Source organism: Musca vetustissima, unplaced genomic scaffold, assembly GCF_032173495.1.
Source record: "Musca vetustissima isolate MV318-11 ecotype Yass unplaced genomic scaffold, APGP_CSIRO_Mvet_v1 utg13038, whole genome shotgun sequence".
Taxonomy (NCBI): Eukaryota; Metazoa; Arthropoda; class Insecta; order Diptera; family Muscidae; genus Musca; species Musca vetustissima.
In genome coordinates, this window is record NW_026878009.1 from 54698 (window position 1) to 79986 (window position 25289).

At 33.0% G+C, this 25289-nt stretch overlaps 1 protein-coding gene across 1 annotated transcript in view; it reads right to left on the minus strand.

The window, feature by feature from the left end:
• The window catches only part of LOC133322796 (uncharacterized), a 64815-nt gene extending 40152 nt beyond the window's left edge, over positions 1–24663 (minus strand). The window contains exons 1-2 of the mRNA XM_061531752.1: positions 24571–24663; positions 4832–4973 (exon numbers count right to left, since the gene is read on the minus strand). Coding sequence (XP_061387736.1) covers positions 4832–4973; positions 24571–24628 — 200 coding nt within the window. The 5' untranslated portion in view covers positions 24629–24663. The remainder of the gene's footprint in view (positions 1–4831; positions 4974–24570) is intronic.
• Between the last annotated feature and the right edge of the window lie 626 nt (positions 24664–25289).

The window sequence follows — 25289 nt, forward strand, 5'->3', positions numbered from 1 at the left end:
CACAAACCATCGTTGGAGAACTAGATGATCGTTTATATCACAGTCACAAAATCGAATGGTAATATCGATAGTGAAGTTTTGATGGCACCGATGACATTTATATTAGTCTAGATACACACCTGACGATCCTTGGCTATGCAGCATGATCGATAGCTAGATGTTAATACCTTATTAAAGTGGAGACACTTGCCTAATGATTGGGGCTACGCTACACACATGATCTGCCCTCTGAAGGCAATTGTACCAACTAAATTATAATATGAGACAATTTTAATACAATGCCTATATTTTCCTTACTCATAACAATAATTCAGGGTCAGTTGATATGTATAATTTTATAAATTATCAGCTTAAATATGTTTTGTAAATAAATTTCCTAATATGATTTTTATTTTGGCTGAAATCATTACTGGCATAATCCCAATTATTTCATTGCTGTAGCAAATATTGACCTAGTTGCTCACTTGCTTAAAATATATATTTGGAATTTATATATTTTTTCTAAAATCAATAATTGTCTGCTTAAACAGAAAAAGGATAATCCCGATTTACATTTTATGTTATATTGAGGTTATTTCGTTGGACCTGTACATTAGCAAATAAAATAAAAATATAACCCAAAAAATTGCTTTATAACGTTTGTGTGCCGAACGTCAAAAATAAAAAAAAGATACAAACCATTGCCGATGAACTAAATTATTTTTTCGTTGCTTTTTATTGCTGGGGAATTATTTTATTGGCAGAGGACATATAAAGTTGCTGTATCATTTATTTATTTATTGGGGGTTTTTTGGATATTGTATTTAGGTTGGTTGCTTTGGCTGGCTTTTAATATTCAATGATATGGTGTTCATCATCACCAGTATGTCGATATCATTAGCAACAGCGGCAGCTTATTTTGCTAACGGCATTTATCGATTTACTGCGCCAAATAAGGGTATTGTGAATGGCTGCTATACGCCATGGAAAGGACAATAATAATGTATTAACCTATATGGCTGTCTGTATGTGTACAAGATGTGTGTGTTTTTAGTCTTATATCTACCTATTTAGGTTATCGAATCGAACAATACAGCAAATATACGTTTGTCAGCTTTTTATTACTCAAGGAAATAAATGTCGCCTATTCTTGCCACACAATTCGGTTCAGCCATTTAGTCACAGAAGTCACTTTGGTTTGGTTTTACTTAGTTAAGTTTTAGTTATTCTTCTTATTGTTTTCGTTGTTGTTGTGGTTGTTGTTCTTAGTTGTATTCAGTTAAATGAATAAATGATTAATGTTTTCCTTTTCCATTTGTGTCATTCAAAGTTTTTTCCTTGTACGCTTTTGTGTTTTTGTTGTTATTACCTTATGGTTTTATTTCCCTATGGTCTTTGGAAATACCACGTTTGAGGCACGTGAAAGAGAGGGTTTTGCAGGGGGAGGGGGACAATTTTTGTCATTATTGTCCTCATTTATGCTTTAAATAAGAATATCTATGTTTAAAGATATTTCCTATAAAGAACCTTTTAAAATGGCATATCCACCAAAAAATAACCACAAAAGAAAAAAGGGATCCACTTAACTGTAATTTGTGAACACAGACACAAACAAAAAGGGGTAGTGGATGGGGAGTTGGCAAACATGTGTTTATGGTTACACCCATAAATGTCAACTCGTTTATTTGATTTATTTAATGTAAAAGTAAGAATAACAGAGAATGGAAGTGAGATAGAGAGAGCAATTTAGAGAGAGATATAGGAGCACAAAACTATCCTTAGGTAATACAAACTATCCACATTCCCAACACATGGAAAGTTTTCAGGATAAAGTGTGTTATATTTCCCACACACACACACACACACACATTTCGAGACTTTGAGACAATGCCACCACTCATTCGACGTCATTAGGGGTGACCGACGATATGTCATCATTAAAATCAAAGAAGTGTCATTTATGTCGCCTTGATTTATGGGACACGGTGTTGGCATTTGTGGTAAAATTTCCACGTTTTCTCCTCCTTTTTATTTTGGTTAGAAATGGAATGGATGACCAAGTTTAGGAAGATTGATACTAAATGTTTCCGGAAGTAAATCTGGCATGGGAAATGGGGAGGGAGAGAACGCATATATGTCACATTTGTTTTTATTTAAACGAATTGGGGGTATTATATGGAAAATTATCCATAGTGTTTCGGATTAACAAACAAGTGCTGAAAATAAATGGGAAAATATCATTACAGCCATAACTTTGGATAATATTCGCAATGATAACGAATGATAGAGATTAGGTTTAGATTTGTAATGGCATTACAAAAATAACGATATGTGTATATCTATACTATATTCACACTACCTGTTTAACATATGTTCATACTCTCCACAGATCAAATACTATTATCCTAACGAAATGATAAAAGTATTGTGTGTTTGAGATTACGCTAAGCATGTTTAGTTCAAACAGTTCGCAAGGATAAATATTTTAAAATAAAATCAGAATTTTAAACAGCAACATATGAGATTTACACACGTTACACACGTTAAAAAATGTTGACTCTTTATGGTGGAGGTACTACAGGGAGTGGGCTTATTGATTCCATTTTCAGATTCAAAAATGTTTGACAAATATATTACTATGAATAGGGTTTTTATCAAATCAGATATTCTTTTCGCAATATAAGATATTTGCATATTTTCAAAACATAGATCCTTTCTAAGGGAGGTGCGCGCCAACCAAATTGCCAGGCATTTACCAGGCGGACACCTTAGCCATAAGGCTCCATTTATAAAAATTGAGTAAAATTAGCCCACTTCCTTAAAAGTGGGCATATTCTCAACAGCTGTAAATCTAATATTAAATTCTAAAATTCTAAAATCATAGGATGACGATCTAATTTATCCGAATATACCTGGAGACTATAGTAAAATCCTCTAAACATTCTATTTGGCATTTTAGTTACCAGTTATTCCTACGAAATTTCATCAGAATATTATCTTCCTTTCCTCAATAGTAGATGCTGAGGATTATATGTTTCTGCTCAACGCAAAAGATATAAATAAGAACATTACATGAATGATATTTCGCCCCAAAAAGGCATAAACTCAAAATAATTCAACTCAAGTCCGGTTGGGATTTGAACCCTGGTTGCTTTGGTATTTTAAATATTTTTGGCGCCTTAACGTTCAAAGCCATCTCCAAAACTTCCGAAGGTTATATAAAAACAGGACTTTTTTAGAGGAATTTTTGTGGTGGAGAATTAATTTATTTACTTTATAGTTATTTTTTCAGGGTATCGTAATTTATACCACGAAATTATTCAAATCTAAATATAAAATAACATGATTTTTTCCATATTTTGTCGTATAAATTTAATTTTTTTATTGTGTATGATTGGTGTCAGAACGTATATATATAATTTATACCTGGGAAATATCTGTAATTGCAACAAAAATCTGCTATAAAAAATATTCTGATGTTATTACACATGTCAAATCTTGTTACGCTGGGATTGATTTCATAGATGCAATTTCGAAAGATTTTCGATATATATATAAATAATACACGTTGCAAAATTGTGGGTATGTAGTATCTCTCTGCCATTGCTTTTCATTGTATCTTCATGAGCAATGTCGAAGGAGAAATAATCTAAAAATAAAAAACTATATCGATTACTCCAATTTTACAGAAATGATGTTTATCAAAATGTATACGTTACATACGTATGAGAAATGCTACATATTCAACCAAAATGTTCTATTCTTGAATAGTAGATTCCGAGTTGAATTTAAGGTATTACTTTTCATTACTGTGATTCCGGAATGAAGGGGAAATTATTTATAACTACTTCGATCGACAGAAATAGTTGTATGCTTTATGACGATTTAAAAAAAATGTATTCTATTAATGAAGAGTTTGGGACTATTGGTGCGTATGAAAGTTGTCGTAACGTATATGCAACAGGTTACATAGGTTTTAGATATTATTTTCGAAATTCGTATGTTCATATTATTTTACATTTTTAAATTTCAGTTCCTATCAACTCTTATTTCTATAAATAACCCAATAACCCCGCCCAAGAGCGTCTTATCGTAATAATAGTTTTTAGCATATCTCTTCGAATATACGATGGCTGCAGGATAACATGTCCTCCAGCTTCTTCTTTACGACAATCGACAACTATAATTTATTTTTTATATAAAAAGTAAAAACGACAACAAATTGTTATGTGTAATAAAATATTCAAAGCAATTCTGCTTATCAATTGCTTCACTTCGCTTCGTTTGGCATTTTATTACACATCCAAACTATCTTTTCACAGATGTTAACTCTTTTCATTTACGTTACGTTTCGTTTTCCTATAAAACTTCATCGTTTACGACAATGACTACCACAATGACAATGGTGGTGGTTGATGCTCTGCGATGGTGGGGGGTTAACCACCATGATTAGCCCTTATCAATTTTTATGGAGTTTATCGTTCAAAGCTTGTTTGTTCAACAACGTGCTCGAGAGAGAGAGACACACAGATAGAGAGCGTGTTTTTCCAATTTGTTAAGTTTTCCATTTCCATTACAATTCCCATACGATTTCTATTTCGTAATAATGTTTCATAGTGCTGATTTGTATTGTTATTGGGATTAGTTGAGGGGCGAGGGGATAGGAATGGTAAAAGGATAGAATGGTGATTGTTAAAGTGTTGGTGGGTCCCTTTTTCGTGTTATCGGTTTCGGTTTTGTTGTCATGTGATGGAAGCAAGTGTTCTGCTGCGATGGAATATGAAGGATAGATCGGGGTAGGGGGAACATAAGGAGGCAGCACGTGGTCAACTACCAATGCAGTTGTACATACCTGTCATCTGTGGGCTTATACGTAACAATGTATTTCTCTACAGGATGTGCATTCAAATCGATCATTGTCTGCCAGGAGACCCGCACCGTTGTTGGTGTTAAAAAAGTTACCGTTATATTTTCCGGTGTAGCAGGTATTGTACCTAAAAATAGAACAAAAAGAAAATGTTATAAAAACAAACAAGCAAATAAGACAACAAGGATACACAACAAACGGAAGTAAAGTAAATACACAGAGAACAAAAAATATTGAAACTACATCAAGAGTAGATCCTAACTCTGGTATGAATAACATCAATGACGGGGCATAGACATTGTCATGGATGGCATAACGGCCAAAATGGAATAAAAAAAACCAGCAGAACCACTAAAACTGGTTAGGCATATTGAGCGAATTGAACAGAGGAAACCCATCGATTTCAGTACCAATTGAAATTCTAGTCACCCTCCATATAGAACGGAAACAAGAACATATTGACCAGTTTTGTAATTGCCATCAGCTGAGGTGATGTTAGGAGAGAGAGAGGAGTAGGAGAATTACATCAATGTGAAAGTGGTCATTTGTTGAAGTACCACCGTTGTTTCATTGTTTTTGTAGTTGTTGTTTTAAGGCAATCAGTAGATTGAATTTTGTTTCTATAATTTCCACCAAAAAAAGAATTCATTCAAACATCTGAGTTCAGCAAATTGCTCTAAGTTTTTTTCTGTTTTTTGAATTTTGTTGTTCAATGACCTGCCTGCCTACTGAGTGCCTTCCATTATGTAGGTTAAATGGAAAATTGATTTTCGGAAAATATACAAAGTTTTCAGACAGCGAAATAATTTGTAAAATTGGGATGTGGTTTTGATATGGAAGTGATTCAGACATTTTTTGTTCGCTTCTCAAAAATCTTCATTAATGGAGGTTCAGTCACTTGATAAGTTTTAACGAGGTTCGATTAAGGGGGATTTTTGTTGCAGAGAATTAACTTAAATATTACTATTTAGCAAGGTATCCTGATCTAATTTACCGATGTCTTTCTTTAAAAAATCTTCTTTAATATAGATATTCCTACAAATGCCACGAGAAGATATACATTTGTATTTAAAATGGCATGGTCTGTCCGTATTTTAATTGTGTTTGGACTCTAGTGCGTATGATCGTTGTCCGAACGTATACGTAACCCTTATTCATCATGTAAAAACTTAAAAGAAAATAGTGCTGTGAGTCTTAATAGGTTACAACTAGACGAGCTGAAATAGTATTTTTAGACGTTCTAAAGTAATGAGTAGTCGTAGATGATCTAAAGTTCTGAAAGAGGGGCACTCGGAGTTTTTACAGAAGGCTACATGAAGATGAGTTTTTATAAAAGAAAGTCTCGGAGTTTTTATAGAGGAACAAAGGGACAATTTTGTAGACATGCTAAAGTTCGCATACGATGTTTATGTACGAACTCCTTGAAACAAAAATAATTTAAATTTTTCATACAAAATTCTGGGAAAAAATCTGCACCAAAATTTATAAGGAAGAGAAATCTTAAGAGGATGCCAACCAGCCGAATCTTTATAGGTCACATAGAAGAATTTTGTTATTAGAATATAAGTCGATTCGTTATTGTTGACAGGCTTGGGCACTCATAAAGTACCCAAAAATTATTTCCTCTAATAAATCTTATCATATTATACGTGAAAATCTCATATAATTTTTTTTAATCTGTCACAGCTACTACAGACATAATCTCCTGCTTAATGAGCGCCTAAAAGTTTGCATTAAATCCGTGAAAATATTTACAAAGCATGATGCCTACTTTTAGGTGCTCATTATGCTTTAGATACACACACATCAATGTAATTGTCTTCAATTACAATAGACGTATCTAATTTCATTGGAATTGTCTGACACGTTTACAGATTTAATGCCTGACATCAACACTGTGACAGTCAGCCAGCCAGACAGACACCCAACATATCTTTATCAAATTTGACGATTTGATTTCAGGAAAATTTATTCAAGCGATACAAATTGAGAAGGGCTGTAGCGATGTTACTGTCACGGGGGAAATAATTTACTCATGAAATTTTTGACAAATTATGTATGTATGAATTACACAATTACCGGAGGAGGTGGATGAGGGAGGTATGTATTATTGGCAACTTGTGCGAAAAGTCATCATTCATTATTAGTACACACACCCCCTCGCAAACACTCATAAGTATGCACACATCGATATTAAATTTACAAGAAAAAAATTAACAAATTACATGGCAATCCTCAGATGACTCTATTGACTGGCTGACTGCTTGTGCGTCAGACTGCCAGTCAGTCAGCCACCCAGCCATTTGATTGTTTAGCTGATTAAAAACAATTGCATTAATTTGTGACATGTCGTTGATAATACACATTTGATACCTTTGATCGTGCCTCACTTTGTGACAGGTAATTAAAATATAAGATGACATTACTACTTGTGATGGCGATGATGATGATGCCATGACACAAACATGGCAACAGCAACAACGAAAAATACAGAGAGGACCTCATCAAATATTCATTGGCATTGACATGCTTGGAATCGCTTAAGGCATTTGTTGTCTTGCCATCAATGTTGATGTTAAAATAATGGAATTACCTTTTTTATTTTCATTATGTCCGATTCTTTAGAAGTCGATTAAGGGGATAATGGCACGATTTCGGGTGAATGTAGTTATAAGGGTTGTTATTTTGGTATCTAAAGAGCAACTCAATTTTTGCAGATAAATAATCGGATTTTTTATATAACTTCAGTCTTATAGCTAGGTCCCAATTTTTTTAAACAAAACCTTTTCAAACAATTTGGAGTCGTTTCTTATGTTTTAATGGAATTCGATTAAGGGGAATTTTGGTTGCATATAATTAGTTTGTATGTATTATGGTTTTTGGGCGAGGTATCATAATGTAATTTACGGGCGGTTTTCTTAAAAAATCTGCTTAAATAGAGATATACCAACTAATACCACGACATTACATGATTTGATCTTATATTAACCTACCAATTTCATTGTTTTATAGTGTATGGATCATAGTACGTATAATTGTTGTTAGAACGCAGACGCAACCTTTATTATCATAGGAAATAATATAATAACCTCTTTAACTTTGCACCTACATCTATCCCTAATTAACATGAACTAAATTCACAGTTTTATTTTTTCCCAAACTAAAACTTTTAATTTCATTGAAAACACTTTTTAAAAACTATGACATATTACTCATTCCACCTTTAGCACCCATTTCAATGAAAGTTTTAAAATTTGTAATCAACTGTGGAATGGCATTTCAGAATTAGAGAACTGCCTCCGAACAAACAACAACCAAAAACAAAAAATACCTCGGTTAGTCAGTAGTTTAGTTAGTGTGCAACATAATTTCAACCGAACTTAATTAAAAAATCCAAAAATGGCCTGCAACAGCAACCACTTCCACCGAAGATACTTTAAATGACAAGCAACGAAAAAAAATACAACAACACAAATTACTATACATTGCCCCCATCCCATATTACCACCCCCACACTACCACCTCCTCTTCCCCGTCCCACTCAAACACATACACACACAAGAGCTATCTGTTATCTACTATTCCTGCTCAATGGATAAAGTGGATAATACAAAAACAACTACATCAACTAGCCGCCTTGTATTGAATGCAAACAAAACAGAAACAAGTGAACACAATTTTTTTCGAAATTCTAGAACAACTCCGAAAGTGGGTCAATGGAAAAAATTGGAACAGACAAAAACACAAATGTCAACTAAAACAAAAGTAATGACAGGGATACGGACGGACAGACAAAAGTAATTGTGTTTAGTAACCGAATACTGTGTAACCCTTTCTCATTCTCTTTCTCGCGCCTCTCGGTGATTTTTGGGAGATAGGAACAAACACAAAAGCACACATATACGCCCATACTTACAATATTTGTAAGTAGAAATAACATTTTTGAAAATTGTTATGAGACATTTCGGAAGATATTTAAATATTGAACCAATTTCTATTTGAAGAAAAATCGAAGGGATATTTTTATACTCTTTGTGATAAAACTATGGGTCAATATATTAACATATACAAATAGAAATGTTTTGAGTCTTTTGTCCGATAATTTAAATGGCGTTATTTTGGGCGTCACTGAATGCAGGACAATGCACCGGAGTTCTAATTAAAAATATAAGTGAAGCCTCCAATTCAATAACTCAGAAACCCAATGGTTATTGTTGAGAATCCTCTTCATTCTCAATGTGTGGCGCGGTTTATGGCCCTCTTTGTGATTTTACATCTTGAGACTTTTTCTTTTAGGACCATTTGAAAGATAATTTTCATGCTTGCACCCCAGCTTCGATTCAATATGACTGAAAGATCTATATTCCGAGCCTGAAAAAATTCGCTCATTTGACCTCCTAAATATTGATCGATCGAAACAGCCATTCTTAATAGTAGACCAGATTCCCTTCCCCGTGTTAAATTTGTGATGTTCGCTTTTAATTATGTCTTCTAGATAGACTAGTAAACCTGACAGAAATAATTGTTTCGGTCCATTTCATTTCATATATATCATATGATCTGAACTTCATCTGAAATTCCATAGCGATCAGCGCTATGTTTCTGAAGTTATTTAAGTTGAACTCCCATATCCGAGTATATACATCACTATAATTGGTTTCAATTTAAAGGTCATCAAATTTTGTCAATCCTGATGCAAAAGTCAGGGTCCATTTGAACTGATCATCATGGAAAGAGTCATGATCGTTTCTTGGTCAGATCCCTTTCTCTGTGTAAAATTTTCTGATGTTCGGGTCATAATCGTGGTCTCTAGAGCGGTCAGACAAAAACAGACAAAAATCGTTGGTCCAAAACGAATTTGCATGCAAAATTTCGTGAAGATAAATCCACAACTGTAGCCAGTATCGTATAATGGGCAGATGGACGATCACACATGGCTTGATCGACTCAGCTTGCCTAGATATAACGATTGGTATACTAAAAGTTGGGTCTAGGACCAATATTTCGCGTTACAAACTGTTGGTGGCAAACATAGCTATAATACCCTGATAACACAGTTGTGTAGGATATAAAAATGTTCCATGGTTCAGGAGTTCGAATATAGATGAATAACGACATGAAATATTCCCTCTATTTCTAGAATTTCCATACATTATCTATCATTTAATTTTTGGAATGTCTCACATGCTATATACATTCAGAAATTCGATTTAAATTCAATTCTAAAAATAAAGAGGTGGTGCCGCAGGAGTGCTGTTGTAGTTTGAAACTTTTTTGGTCTTAGCTACGGTTTTGTTGTATTTGGGAGTTGTCATAAAGTGCAGCAGCAGCAGCAATATTTGGTTTCACTTTTAACATTTTCTAGCTACTTTTTCTTTTTTGGTTGTTATTGTTGTTGGCATTTTTATTGTTTGTTCGTTTGTTTTAATGTTGTCAGTGTACAATATTTGGGACATTTCTTGTTGTTTTGTCCAATGGCTTGTTACGATGATTCGAAGTTTGGTTAGCTGGTTGTTACTTTCGATTTGTTTATTAATGCCACCGAAAAACTACCACAAAATACATCAAGTTGAAAGAAAGAAAAAAAAAATGAACGACTAGAGAGCGATTGTAAATGTCAGTTACACTGCAGTGAAGTAAATTATTCCCTCTCCCAAACCCTTCTCCCGCCCTTACACTAGTCCTCTTTGTGTGGATATTTTTAAACAAAAAAACTCAATAATAACCAAAAGGTTTGTTTTAATTTTTATTCAATGTCTGGCCGGTCTGGCTGGCAATCATTTAGTAAAATTGGCAAGGCTACAATTTTGCCTGTCAATGACCACAGGACTAACTACTGGCCGGCTAACTATTGTTAGAAAATCCATTACCATTACCGAAAAATAAAGAAAAACACAAAACGAAACATTTATTGCTCTGCAACAATGACGCATGCATTTTTGTTTTCATTGCTTTAATGAATCGTAAGGACATTTTAGTGAGGGGGTTTTAATGACGTTTTTATGTTACGGGTTTGTGCGAGAGTTGTTGGGGAATTGTCAATGCAAATTATTAGATTGTTTCATTTTCGGCTGTGTAAATTTAGGCAGGTTATTCTTCGTCATCAATTAGTACGTCATGAGGCACTTAAACCTCGCTCTTTATTAAATTTTTAATTAGTATTTTCAAAGAATTTGAAATACATCACAATTTATTTTTGTCTATTATTTCCACCTCTCTCTATATATAGACCAATTGAAAAGTACAGCATTATTTTCGTATTAAAACTAATTTTTTATGGTGTGTTGAATTTTTTTATACATTTTTCATAACCGAATGGAAAAGCTTCTGTCTTGTGTCCTCGATAGCCCAAGATCTAATTTGAGCTTTGAAACGTCTTTGGGAAGAAGCCCCACGTTGTTCAATCACAAAATCTCCGTGGCCAATTGTGATCACCTCTTCGAGAGATCAAATTGTTTTGAAAATTTTCCATTAAAATTCAATTTTTTCCAATGACAACCATCAGACCATATATCGCACCAAACAATCCCACTCTTTACATGTTGTACCATTCCTAGACTGTGCGACTATATTTTGGAGGGTGGAAAATTCATATTGGGGTTGAAAGACCTTGATATGAAAAACCCAGAAGGAAAAGTTCGTCATAGGCCAAAGTTCGGAGATATGGCGTAAGAGATATTATGCTATATCTTCATACTACTTTTTCCTTAATTTTTTTTCGTTTGACGTATTAAAAATAATTCAGACAAATCAGATATTTTTTACTATAATCTTATAAGCAACATTTTTGTAGAATATTGCGAGGATGAAATATCGCATCTTGTGATAATCGGATCGCAGTTCAATAAATCAAAGGCAAAAAAGATATACAAGAAATCATGTTGGAATAACAAACTATTCTACAAAAAAATCTTCGAGAGATAAAATGGATCGGAAAAATTCCTATTTAATGCATGTTTTCGAATGATAACCTACCTTTATTTTGTTTGCATTCTTATTTTCCATTTCATTTGAGATTTTCTAACAATGTTTAAAAATTTTGAGTTTATTTTGTTTAAATTTTTCTAAATGTAATATCTATAAAAACAAACAAATTTCAATAATTGTTTTATACTTTGTTATATACATTAAATCGAAAATATATACAGTATATAGCACGCCCCCTAATCGAACACAGAAAATGTTCTAAAATTAAAAACGAAAATCACGTTCAAATCGAATTAAAATAACAAAAGTGATAATTATTTTCACTTTTAAGCGACCAGAACAAACACACACACACAAAACGCCATACAAAGTCGCCATTCATGATGATAACCTTGAAAACACACTTTGGTGACGGCCAATAACCAATGTTTGAAGATGTGTGGGCGTATAATCAATATTCTCGAAATAAATAAGAAAAACACTCATACGCCACCCCCAAAAGCAAAGAGTTAATTAGACATTACTGTGACTGGGTTGAACAATGCTACTGCTCATGTGCATGTGTGTGCGTGTTTGTGTGAGTAGGTGCCAACAAGACAAAAGACATTGTTTTCAATTACGAAAAACAAAAACTAATAAATAAAATTGGAAATGATAGGAAAAGTATAGCCTTTGGTACACTAGTGCTCTTACCCCCTTGGCCATGTTCAAATTTTTAATGGAATTTTAGTTTTATAAAAGAACATAAAGAACAAATTCACTGTTTACTTTATTTCTGACTTTGGAAATTTTTAAATATAAACACAACAATGGAGAAAAACCTTTTAAAAAGTTGTGACCTTCAAGGCATCGAAATCGAATCATGGCAAAGTGAGGTAGCAAGGCAGTGTTTATGGTATATGACCATAAAATGGAAATTTTGTTGTTTGTAAAATAAAAAAAATAATACAAGGCATTTAACAACTTTTCATTACAAAAAGGTGAGGGGGTGCTTCAAAATGAAAGGGGGCAGCCGAACGTCATTTATGATTGCTTGACGGACAATTTAATATTTTGCCTTTCGGTGGCAGACAATTTACCCATCATTGTGTCCAATGACCTACGTTTTACATAAAGGCACATTATCATAGTTTTCTACTCTACTGTCATCTTTATTTTTGTCCAGTGTTTTGGAAAAAAATGAAAATCTGTGTTTTTAGATTTTTTTAGTTTTAAATAAAAGTTTTGCTGTCAAAACAGAATTTCTTGGAAGAAACTAAAATTTTAAAACAAAAAAGTTAAATGAAAACAATATGGAATTATGCATGTAAGAGGATTTGTGTATTTTTCTCCAACTTAAGGGAACCCCACCCATTCTCGATTTTAATTTTTCAAGATTTTCAATGGGCTGGTAAATCAATACCAATGCTTGTTAAGGTTTGCATCTTTGCACATATATATTTGAAGATTTAAAAAAGAAGAAAAATAATTTACAAAAAATTGTTGTTGTTGTTTTGTTGTTGTTTTTTGTAATTAAAGAAAAGTCCTTATTTTTGATGGCGGGCATGATAACTCCTCACTGGATCATCGGAATCCGAAAATTCCAACGGTGTTAGAAAGAGTACATGTCTGGCTCTCGTATGAACTAGGATTATTCGCTCTAAAATTAACAAAATGGCGGACCTTTGAAAAAATATTTTTGAAAAATCGCCGAATTTTGACCAAAAACCAAGTTAAAAAATAAGGAAGATCTTCACCGATTGGCTTTATCCTAGTTCATACGATAGCTATACACTCACAGAGAAACGTGTAAAAATTTGAAATCGATTGGGTTGTTAGTTCGCAAAAGAGAAAAACGCGTTTAAAGTTTGAGAAGCCCTTTAGCCGTCACTTGATGCTGACACAATAAATCGGTTATATCTTCAAGAGTTCTTGAGATTTTCACTTGAAATTTTGTAGAGACATTCTTGTATTAGTGTAGAATCGAATTAAATCAAAAAAAATTTTGACCCCGAGAATGGGGGGTCCCCTTAAAGGATTTGTTGAACATTTTATAGATTTAAAAATAAATTAAAACTTAGCAATAGGAACAAAAAACAAAGAACTTAGAGACTGTTGATTTTTTTAGTTTTTTTGTAGCCCAGTATTTTATAACCATGTTTTGGAGGTGTCTCAATCGGACTGAAAAAATTGCTTCGTATCCGTTTAACGTTTCAACGTTCTAAATTAAAAAAAATAAGAAATTTGTATATCCAACACATACTAAAAACATTGAGCGTGGCCATCCATATCACACCCTACCTCGGAACTCTAACTTTCTGAGCCTGGGCAGTATTTCGCGATATTTGCACTCTCTTGACCGATTAGTAGAGGTCAACAGCTCCCCCTTCTCATCCTTGCATATTTTCCAAATGATTTTTTTTTTAATTTTACAAAGAAGGGTCTTGGTTGATTTGAACAGCTGAATATTGGCCGATCAAGAAACCATTATAATTAGTTGGCAAGATTGACTTCCCCACGGAAAAGTTGGAATATTCCGCTTATAACTGTGGTGCCTTGAGTGACTGGAAATCCAGATAAAAATAAAGTTTACAGTCCATTTTATCATATAAATATCATCTAATCATCATCCGAAGTTATAGGCAACGTCCTAGACCATAATCGGAACTTCACGTAGAATTTCAAGTCGGTTCGCGCGATTTTTCCGCCGTAAGGTGGTAATGGTATTACTAAACAATATCAAAATAGCTAGACCCCTTTCCATATGTATGTGCATCTATCCGAGTACATACATCGCTCTAATTGGTATTTATTTAAAGATCAACCACTCCTATTGGATATACAGTCAACTTCTACGATCTATGTCCTTCTGGGGTAAATGTAAAAAACATAGAATACAAAAAAAGCTATGCTTGTTCCTTGGTCAGATCCCGTTCTCCGTTTACAATTTGTAATGTTCGGGTCATAATTGTGGCCTCTAGAGCGCCCAAAAATAGATAAATTGGTTTAAAAATTACAACGGACTGATAATTACGGATTTTTTAAAAAAGGATTTTTCTTTCTTAGTTTTCTGCAGAAACATTCGATAACCAAATTTATACATGTAAAAATCGAAACAGAAATATGTATTTGTTTGTGGGAGAGAGAAAGAGAGTGAGTCAAGACCTAATTAAGAAGGGTTGTTGAAGGATTTTTTCGGGTAGAGACCTTAGTATGCAGCTAAGCACGGATGCGAAAGAATCAAGGATTGTAAATAAGTTCTCAAGAAGAATGCGTTACAATTATACAGCGAGATACCTTAATAAGTACTCAAATGAATATGAAAAACTTCTCTGGAAGAGAATTTTAATAAGTACACAAAGAAGGATAAATAGGATACGACGTAGAGTTTTGTAGACCTTCCCCTTATTTAATATTCAAACTTTCTTTCACTTGAAATTTAAATTAACTCTCCCAAACCCTTGTTCTGTTTTTTCAGAGGACACTTTATTACTTCAAAAAAGACAAATGTTGACATTTGCAAAGTACATACGCGAAATAATCCAAAGCTAATTATATTGCCACGGAGAGGCTTGTTTCCATTCATATTCATAGTGTTGTTGAAGTTTGTCATGTTGGTTCGGTCGGCTTCTGTTTTTCAAATGAAACATCCAGGCAGCCACGAATTCAAGTGAAATATGAAAATGCTAATGGAAATTGAAAAAAAAATTAACATAAAAAGCTACAATAACAAACAAACAAGAAAAGTAGCATTAAGCAAATATCACTATTCTGAATAGCAACTGCAAGCAGGAAGACAAGCAGCCAGTCATCCAACCAGAACACACGCGCCTCTCTTTTATTCCTTCTCTCAACACAAATTGGATTTGCAATTGAAATGTTTGTCCATACGCCATAGAAAAAGAGAAAATACCGGAATAAACGTGTGAAAGTGAATTGAAAATTGTCTGGGATGTTTATGGGGAATTTTCCATTTCTTTGCTATGTTTTTTGTGGTTTTTATTAAAGGATTTGATTTTTCCACGTATTTGCAATTTTGCAATTTAATTCAGGCATATAAAAAGGATAATAAAATTAGCTTTAATATTTTGCTGATGTTGTAATGCTCAATCGATTGTGACGACAAATGATCATCAATTATTGTAGCCCCCCACCCCTGGTCATAGATATGAAATGTTGACATGACCAACAAATGATTAATTGACTTAAAGGGATGACTAAATGGAAGATTTTTTTATTGGTTTTTATACAAGGATATCACTAGCACAAAAAGTGAAATACATTTAACTTTAACATTTGTATGGAAAAAATCGATGTTTTTCAAGGAAATATGGTTAATGGATGCAATTACAAATATCCTTGAAAGGATTATTTTTTATTTTGAAAAAAACTATCAATCATATTTGTTAAATAATATTATTTCCTTGAGTACTTTCGATTGATAATGTTATTTTGGTGGATATATTAAATTGTCCAAGAATTGGCAAGGTCGGAAGATGAATAATATTTTTGTTTAAATATTAATTGATTTCATTTGTAGGAAATGTTCGAAAATGAATATATTTACATTCTACCTTCGAAAGTTGTCGTACGAACCAATTAGACAGATAGACTACCAAGAGAAGTTTATAATTTTTAAGGACGTACGATCATGTGTTGTGCTGTTTACATTTTATTACATGGTGACTGGTGAGTATAAAATTCTTATTGATAAGCACGCATTATAATGCATTAAAACAGGGATTATTATCTGAATATTCTGTTCGAAAAGTTAGAAAACGGCCATTGTAAAATGCTGACAATAGATTTTTCATCCTATCAGGAAACGGCATTACAGAATCTGCTTGGAAAAGTACCGAAATTTCAAATTAGAACTACATTGACTGGTAAGGGGGACTTTTATATTGGGCCTATTTCAAAATATGGAATTGCATTGAACATTTTTCGCAATGATGCTTTTTACCTTCCAAAAGTACCAGGAATGCCGATTTAAACAGTTATTACGTTGACATTTGCATCATTTTCCCTTTTTAATACTAAACATCATTGGAGTAGTAGCAATGTATATGTAAAATGTCACTGCTCTACGTGAATATCTACCATAATTTCTGGGCAGCAGTTAAAAACCTTATTCCTCATTAAAAATACATTTTTCAATCTCCTTTTTTATTGTCCGCTTATTAATATAAATAATGTAACGTATATGAAATTATATTTAATAAAGGGAATCCTTAAATGATTATTATCCTTAACGACAGAATGAATGGCTCATTAGTGGGTAATACAGTGAGAATGGCCCATTTACAAGTAGCCGAGCCGAGTGAATTCATAATGGCAAATAAAATTGCAAATTAGATTCGCAACTACTTGTGCTTGGTCCTGCTTGGTATCACCGACCGACCATCTTCATCTAACAATATGAATGTTATGATGATTCACCGCCATTAAATCCTTATGCCGCCTTTATCCCCATCCCCATTGTAGAGGTTGGCAAACACACACAGCTTTGTTGTTGTGCTGACATTTATGGCCACAAAGTGTTAATTAAGAGAGTCATTCTAAAGTGATGCCATTATTTACTACGGAATGAGTAGTGGGTAATGAAAAGGATATCCATCCTTTCCCTTTTCCCAGACAAACACACACACCCACGCAGGGACTCACTTATTTACATTTCCCCATAATCATACTTGTCAGAGGTTTTTAATATTTTCAAAGAGTGTCTCCTTAGTCTGTCTGCATTTAATTATTTTTTTGTGAATGATTTGTTAAGAAGAGAAGTCTGATTTTTCTCCTTAAAAAAGTTAAATAATTGTTGGCCTCTTTTCTTCCCTCAGTTCTCTTGTGTGTGTATGAAAAATGATTTTTTTCTTCGTCAGTTTTTTTCATTTGATATTTATTATTGACATTTCTTAATTATGATCAAATGAATAATGAAAACTAATGATTTTTCATAGCGAAAATATGACCCTATTATTGCCCATGGGACGGGAAAGGAGATGATAAAAAATTATTACATTTTAATTTATTTTTAGAAGAAAATGGCCGCACTTTCATCGGCCATATTTTTGTCACTTAAATGTTCTTATTTAAAAGTCAGTACGTGGTGGGATGTAGGAAAGAATGATGTGGACAATGGCCTCAATGAATTATGTATTGGTCCTCATAACTTTTTGGCTTTTTATACGTCCACAATTTTATTTTCATTCTCTGTAAAAGATTTTAAAAAATATTTTTCAAACTTTAATTCTTTGAAATTATAACAAGTGAAAATGTAATTAAGTTCGATAATCCCACGAAAAGACTCATTTTCTGCTAGGAGCTTGAACATATCGAAAATGAAGCGTGACGGTTGAAAAATAGTGGGGCTACTGTCATATAGAGGTTTTACTAAATCGTGTACCGATACTAATAATTTTGGGCCGTGATGCCAAGATGAGTTCGAGATTTACGAACAGTCTGCAAATGCTTGTAAATGAGCCTTGAAATGATTGATCTATTTTTTTTTTAGAAAGTCGCATATTTTCGGTCAAAAACCACTCTGAGAAATAGGGGAGATTTTTACCGATTGGATTTATTCTAGTTCATACAATAGCTATGTAGGTTCAAAATAAAGTGTTAAAATTTGGAACCAATTGGAACCGAAATACCGAAAATGGGTAGGTGTCATTATATGTGGCCTTGGCCAGCAAATTCGGTTGAAAAACGCACTCAAGCACCCAAAAATATCGAAAATTAGGGGGTACCCTTATGTGGGAGCTATGCTTTAACGTGGACCGATATAGCCCATCTTCGAACATGACCAGCCTGCACAAAATACAACTATATGCTAAATTTTGGCGACCTATCTCAATTCGTTTAGAGGCTAGAGTGATTACAACGGACAGACAGACACGGCGGACATGGCTAAATCGTCATAGAATTTTACGCTGACCAAGAATCAATATACTTTATAGGATCGGAAACGAGTTATAAACGGAAAAACAAAAATACAATTTTTGTAGAATATTTGGAGGTCAACACATCTCGTATTGTGATATTTAGGATAGTGCTCAAGAATATAAGCACGGAAAATACGGCCAAGGACTCGAGATTGAATGATATGTCTTGGAAAAATATTCCACTTTCGATTTGACTGCAGACATGTCATCTCAAAAACAATCTGGAATAGCCGCAAAAATTTACCTATAAAGTTTTTTTCTTCATGAGTATTAGAGCTACTAGCAAAAAATTAGTTACCCCATAACTCAAAAACTTGACATATGGCGAAAAATTATCCTTCTCGGTTCTTAATAAAATCGTCAAGGACTTTCATTTCATTCATTGTGGCATAATGTTATTATAAATTAAAATGAAAATCTACACCTTGAAAATATGCTTAAAAAAATCATCAAAAAATTGTAAACGACCGATTTTAAACAACTGTAAATATTTAAATATTGCTTAATTCTGGGGAAAACGAAATGACTTTAATGCATGCTGACAACGTTCCTTGTTTTCGTTTTGCAAATTTTCTTTAACTTGACAAATTTCCGCATACATGCGGTGTTTGGCAGTTTAAATCTAATAAATTATCAAGATGTTTTCTTTGTACAACAAAAAATAACAACAACATCAACATCCATGTATGGAAAATTGCTCTCAAATTGGAGACTTCCTATTCGTTGTAGCGTAACATGACAACATGACGCTGAATAAGCGTTCGTGTAATCATATGCAGCGACGACAAGAAAAAAAACAAAACTATTTATGAAATATTATACGAGAAAGGACTAATAATGTATGTAAAAATTGTTGAAGGTAGACCCCAAAGGCAAGGCTCTTGGTTCTATAAAATCTGTGCTTGTTATAACATTATATTAAATATTATTATTTTTTCTTGATCATAATTGTGTTGTAATAAATTATTTTCGGTTCTTAAGTGCGTTAGAAAAAAAACTGCATTTTCCAGTTCTTTTTTTTCAAAAATACTACCATTGATGTTCAGTTCATATTCCTTTTTACCTTGTTTAGAAAATTCCACATTAATTTAATTTAAATTTCAAATTATTTCTTTAAGATTTTCTTGGAGTTCCTCAATAACCTGACACTTCTATGTTATATCAATGTTAAGAACATGATTTTTATTTTCAAAAGATTTCATCAACCACCCATACAGACACACAAAGAAATTTCATCATATTACACTTAACCTTCATCAGACATTGTTTTTGAAAATCTTACCCCGGCCCTCCCTTGCTGTATTGGAATGTTTCAACGTAATCTAATAAGAATTTACATAATTTAATTTCTTTCCTGTCGTGCTGTTCCTGGCAAATCGTTTGTATACCACCTTCTAGCAGCATTTTAATGCCATCATTGACCAGGTTATACCTTCTTTGTTATGCTATGCCGACAACCACCTGATCTTTTCCTCGTCTCTTCTCCACTTTCTTCTCCTTCTGCTTTGAGTTCGTCTTCGTTATGTGTTAATTTTATTGATAATTTTATAAAACACGCAAATTGTTTGCTATTCTTTCCGTTGTTTGGTGAACACAAAACCTATGCCAAAAGCAACGAACATTGACTGGCTAACAGACACACAGACATAGTCACACACACACACATAGACACACACACTGAAAAACACTTGTAATTTCCCAAACAGGAAACCGGAAGATTGTGAATAGTCTAGTAGTAGTGGTAGTGGAATAGTGAATAGTTGCAATCTCATCAACTTTGCAAAGATTTGAAGATAATTATCCAAAAAAGAGGAATAAAAAACAATAAAAAAGGAAACTAGAAAACCTTGAATAAGAATACAGAAATAAATGAGGGCAAATTAAATAATTTGCCTGATATAATTTATGATTTAGTATTCTATCAGAAAAAACAGAACTGTATAAGCGATATGTAGAATCCGATTTCCAGGAACTGGAATTTTTTATAGAAAACCGAAAAATGAAAAAAATGAGGAATTTAGCCAAAGTAAACATCGACAGACCTCGTAAAAAAAATATCAATCTCTAAAAAAAAAGAAAGACGTCAAATTTTTCTATAAAAAATCGGTATATCTCAGCTTTTTCTATAGGAAAATCGTTGCCATTAAAGCAAAAAAACAGAAGACTTATTTTTTCCAATACAAAAAAAATCGGAAAACGTCAGTTTTTTTTTCTATAGAGAAAATACGGAAGACTTCAGTTTTTCTCTATAGCAAAACAAGAAAAGCTCGTTTTTTTCTACAGGAAAAACCCAGAAGTCCCCAGTTTTTTTTTCTATAGAATAAATCGGAAGACTTCTGTTCGTTTTTTATAGAAAAAATATCGGAAAGCCACAGTTTTTTTATAAAAAAAATCGTAAGACTTCTTTTTTCTATAGAACAAATTGGAACAGAAAAAAATGGAACATTCCAGTATTTTATTAGAAAAAAATCGAAAGACCTTAGTTTTTTCCATAGGAAAAAAATCAGAAGACCTCAGGTTTTTAATAGAAAAAAACCAAAAAATCTTATTTTTTTTCTATAAAAAAATGTGAAGACGTCAGTTTTTTCCATACGAAAAAATCTGAAGACCCCTGTTTTTTATAGAAAAAAAATCGGAAGATCCCAGTTTTTTTTTATAAAAAAAAAAATCGAAAGATCCCAGTTTTTTTTATAAAAAAATCGAAAGATCTCAGTTTTATTTAAAAAAATCTGAATGCCTTCATTTTTTTCTATACAAAAAATCGGAAAGCCAATATTTCTCTATAGAACAAGCCAAGAGACCTCAGTTTTTTCTATAGAAAAAATATCAGAAGACATTAGAAAGAATAGGGAGACATCAGTTTTTGCCATTAATAATCCGGAAGTCTCAAATCGGAAGACTTGAGGCTTTTCTAGAGAAAAAAAACCAGAAGATATTATTTTTTATCGAAAAAAGAAGATTTTTGTTGTTTCTAGAGAAAAAATCGTGAGACATATCTTTTTCTATAGAAAAATCAGAATACTTTAGTTTTTCTATAGAAAAAATCGGAAAATCTCATTTTTTCTAGAAAAAACGGAAAACCTCTGTTTTTTTTTTTTACAAAAAAAAATCTGAAAAACTCTATTTCTCTATAGAAAAAATCCTAAGACATCTGTTTTTTTAGAACAAAAATCGTATGACTTTTACTGAGCCAGGACTTATTCTACAGAATAAGGAAATTTCTGAGCCCTCCTTTTTTCATTATTTTTAAATCTTTTCCGGTAATTAAACAATTTTTGTCATTCCTTTTTTAAATAGTGTCGTCGTTAACCTACCAATTCTCCACATGCATGGTGGCTGAGAATGAATATTAAGTTTTTTTTTCTTTCTTATTTTTCGCTGCAATTTATAGAAAAGAAAAACAGCACGCTGTGTTCTGACTAAGACGCTTGCCAAAAGGTCAAAGGAAATAAAGTTGTTAAGTTTCCCAAAAAACGAAGAAGGAAATTTTGAAATAAGAAAACAAAACAAAAAACACGAATGCTGCATGGCATACAGTAAAGCCATGGACAGACAGATGGAAGGATAATAGCATGATGATGTTGATGGGGGTTATTTCTTTTCACAAGCCAAGCAAGCAAACATGCAAACTTTTTGGAGGAAGCTCTTCACAACTCTACATATTTTCATTATTTTTTGTGTCAAAGGGGAAGACGAGAACATTTTCTTTAATACAGGAAATTTCATATATATATTCTGAGCTCTCTGTGGAAGTGTTGTGCTGTGTCGCTTGGTTGGGCGCTTGCTTTCAATGGTGTTAAATGACCCAGCTTGTTTTCTGATACTTAAAAAAGATACAATTAAAAGATTAACTTAAATCTGGGAGAAAATCTTTAAATTTTATTTAAAAGTTGAATTCGTTTGCTGTTTTTGCTGTGTCATTGCTTCCATGAAATTTGTTAGGGTAGAAGGGGGATTTTGTGTGAGGGGTTGTGTAGTATATGTATTTAATCTATGTAGATAGTTGAGCTAATCTCATAGGATTACAAGTGCAATATGTTTTTAATAAAAATTTGAAAACGTTTGTAGAGCAGATTTTGGCCCTAGATAAAATCTGCTCTACAACCTTTTTAAAGCTTGAAAAAAGACATCTGATGACAAAAATCATAACTTTTAAAATTGTCGAGATTTTTCTTTAAGAGGCTAAACAAAATGGTTCATATAGATCCCATACATTTTAGTTCAATTTCACGGGCCAAGTTTAACCTAAAATTTTATAAACAAAGTTTTGTGGAAATCGGAGCAGATTAATATATAGCTTCCATATATATTTTCGTCCCATTTGTTTACACGGCGCACCAAAGACTCGATATTATATAGGGTATTGAAGTTGGGTCCAGAATGACGATGTCAAGGTTCAGATAGATATAGATCCTATATATATTTTCGGCAGACATCATCTAAATGATCCACCAAACAATTTTGTACAGAAATGTTTTGTGCCAAGTTTGATTTAAATCGGTCCAGATTTACGTAAACTTTCAAGTCCGAAAACGGGTCCCATTTGTGCGCTCCTTCTGGAACCTCCCCCACAAATTATTAACATTTTTTTTTTTTTTGGTATTTCCAAAACCAGTATTAGATGAATGTAATTTCCTAGATCAAGTGCGAATATGGGATTAATTGGTCCACTCCTTCTAATACCTCCCTCATAATGTATATAAATTCAATATTAGACGAATGGAATGTCCGATTTGAATCAAACTTTGCACAATATATAATCTGTATCAAGCCTAGATCAAGTTCGAAGGTGGGAGCCCTCGGTCCTCTCCTTCTGGAACCTCCCCTTCAAAGGGTCAATATTTCATAACCTTGAAAATTTATTTTGAAGCAAATTAAATAACCGATTTGATCCGAAATCTTTTATATAAAAACATATACCTTATATAAAGCGAATTGTAAAGCATGTGTGTACACAGTATATATCTAAAAAAATGTCTTATAAGAATGTTGAATGAAAAACGGAGAACTTTTGATTTCTCTATAGACAAAAATCCACCGGTCCGTCTTAATTTAGGTCACATTTGTGTCAATAGAAAAAAATCATCAGACTTCATTTCACATTTTTATACTGAAAAAAATCAAAAAATTCACTAAAAAAAAAACTATATTCAGATCACTCGATTTCTTTTGGAAAAACTCTAGCATCACATTTGTTTCTATAGAAAAGAAATTCCCTATAAAAAATTGACCTTAGTGAACTGAGTATAGTCGAATTTTTCTATAAACCAATTTGAACATCAGTGAAATAAAGAAAAAATACGATTGATCCATGTTCATTGAGATCTCATTTTTCCTCAGAAATAAATTCGCCAGATCTCAGTTAACAGAGGTCAAAATGTATAACTTCCACCATAAGATGGGGTGCATATTAAATTTGTCATTTTGTTTGCAATATCTCGAATCTTAGGAACATCTCTTGCATATGCCCGTATCCGTCCGACTTGCATACTTTCCTCAATGTGTTTTAATAAAAGAATTCCTTTGAGTGTCTGATTTCTTTTTGGTGACTAATGTGATTTATAAATTATTCTTCTTCTTTGTCTAAATCAATTTTTCATTCATTAAATGTTTGTTTTTTTTTACGTTTCTCCATTTACCTAAATTTCAATTTATCAAAGAAGAAGAAGAGCCATTTTGCTTTTAATTGGTTTATGTTCTCTAAATTCCATTTCAATTAATGTTGTTTTAAAAAATGTTTTTGAAAATTAAGATTGATAATAACAGAAGGTGATTGTTTCAAAGGTAGGTGGCAATTTATCTCGAATAACTTTTTATTACAAACGGAAGTAAATGAAAACAATAAAAATAACAACAATAACAATGAATACAACTTACCAGCTATGCAGGCATTCACAATTAAAATAATGATGATAAAGACAAACATGTTGGCCATAAAAATATCCTTCCGCCTTGTCCTTGCAATACTCCAGGTGGAGAATTTCTTCGAAATCGTGTCAATTTGTTGGTAACTAAAATTGTTGTAGTAGTTGATGTCGTCGTCGTTGTTGTTGTTGCTGTTTCTGGTGTCGTGTAGATAGTAAGAATAATGGCTTTGCCGAATTATGATGTATCTATAGAATATAAAGTTCGAGTTGTTGTTATTATTGGTCCTTGTTGTAATCCGTTTGTAGTTGTCACAGCTGCCACAACGACTACTCTTGATGCTGATGCTGGCGCTGCTGTAGTTACTGTTGTTGTTGTTGACAAGTTTGTTGTAACGAGAGAAATTTACAATTTTCATAATACGTGAATGATGGCTAGGCTATGCTATGCTCTACAGGGAGGAGAGGGAGGGAGACGACAATGCACGTTTTTTGCTTTTGTTTTTGTAGCTTCTAGGGATGTTTGTTAAGGATACCAGCTAACTAAAGTTGCAAGTGCTGAGTTTGTCGTTTCGTGTCTGTGATGAAGTCGATGATGAAGCGAATGTGTAGTCGTTGATGTTTTCCTAGTTACAGATGAAGATATGAACATAAATCAGTCTTTGTTAAGAGGGGTATGATGACGAAAAAGGTCCTTTCGCCTTCAGCGCTATTTCTCTCACTTCGTCGGCG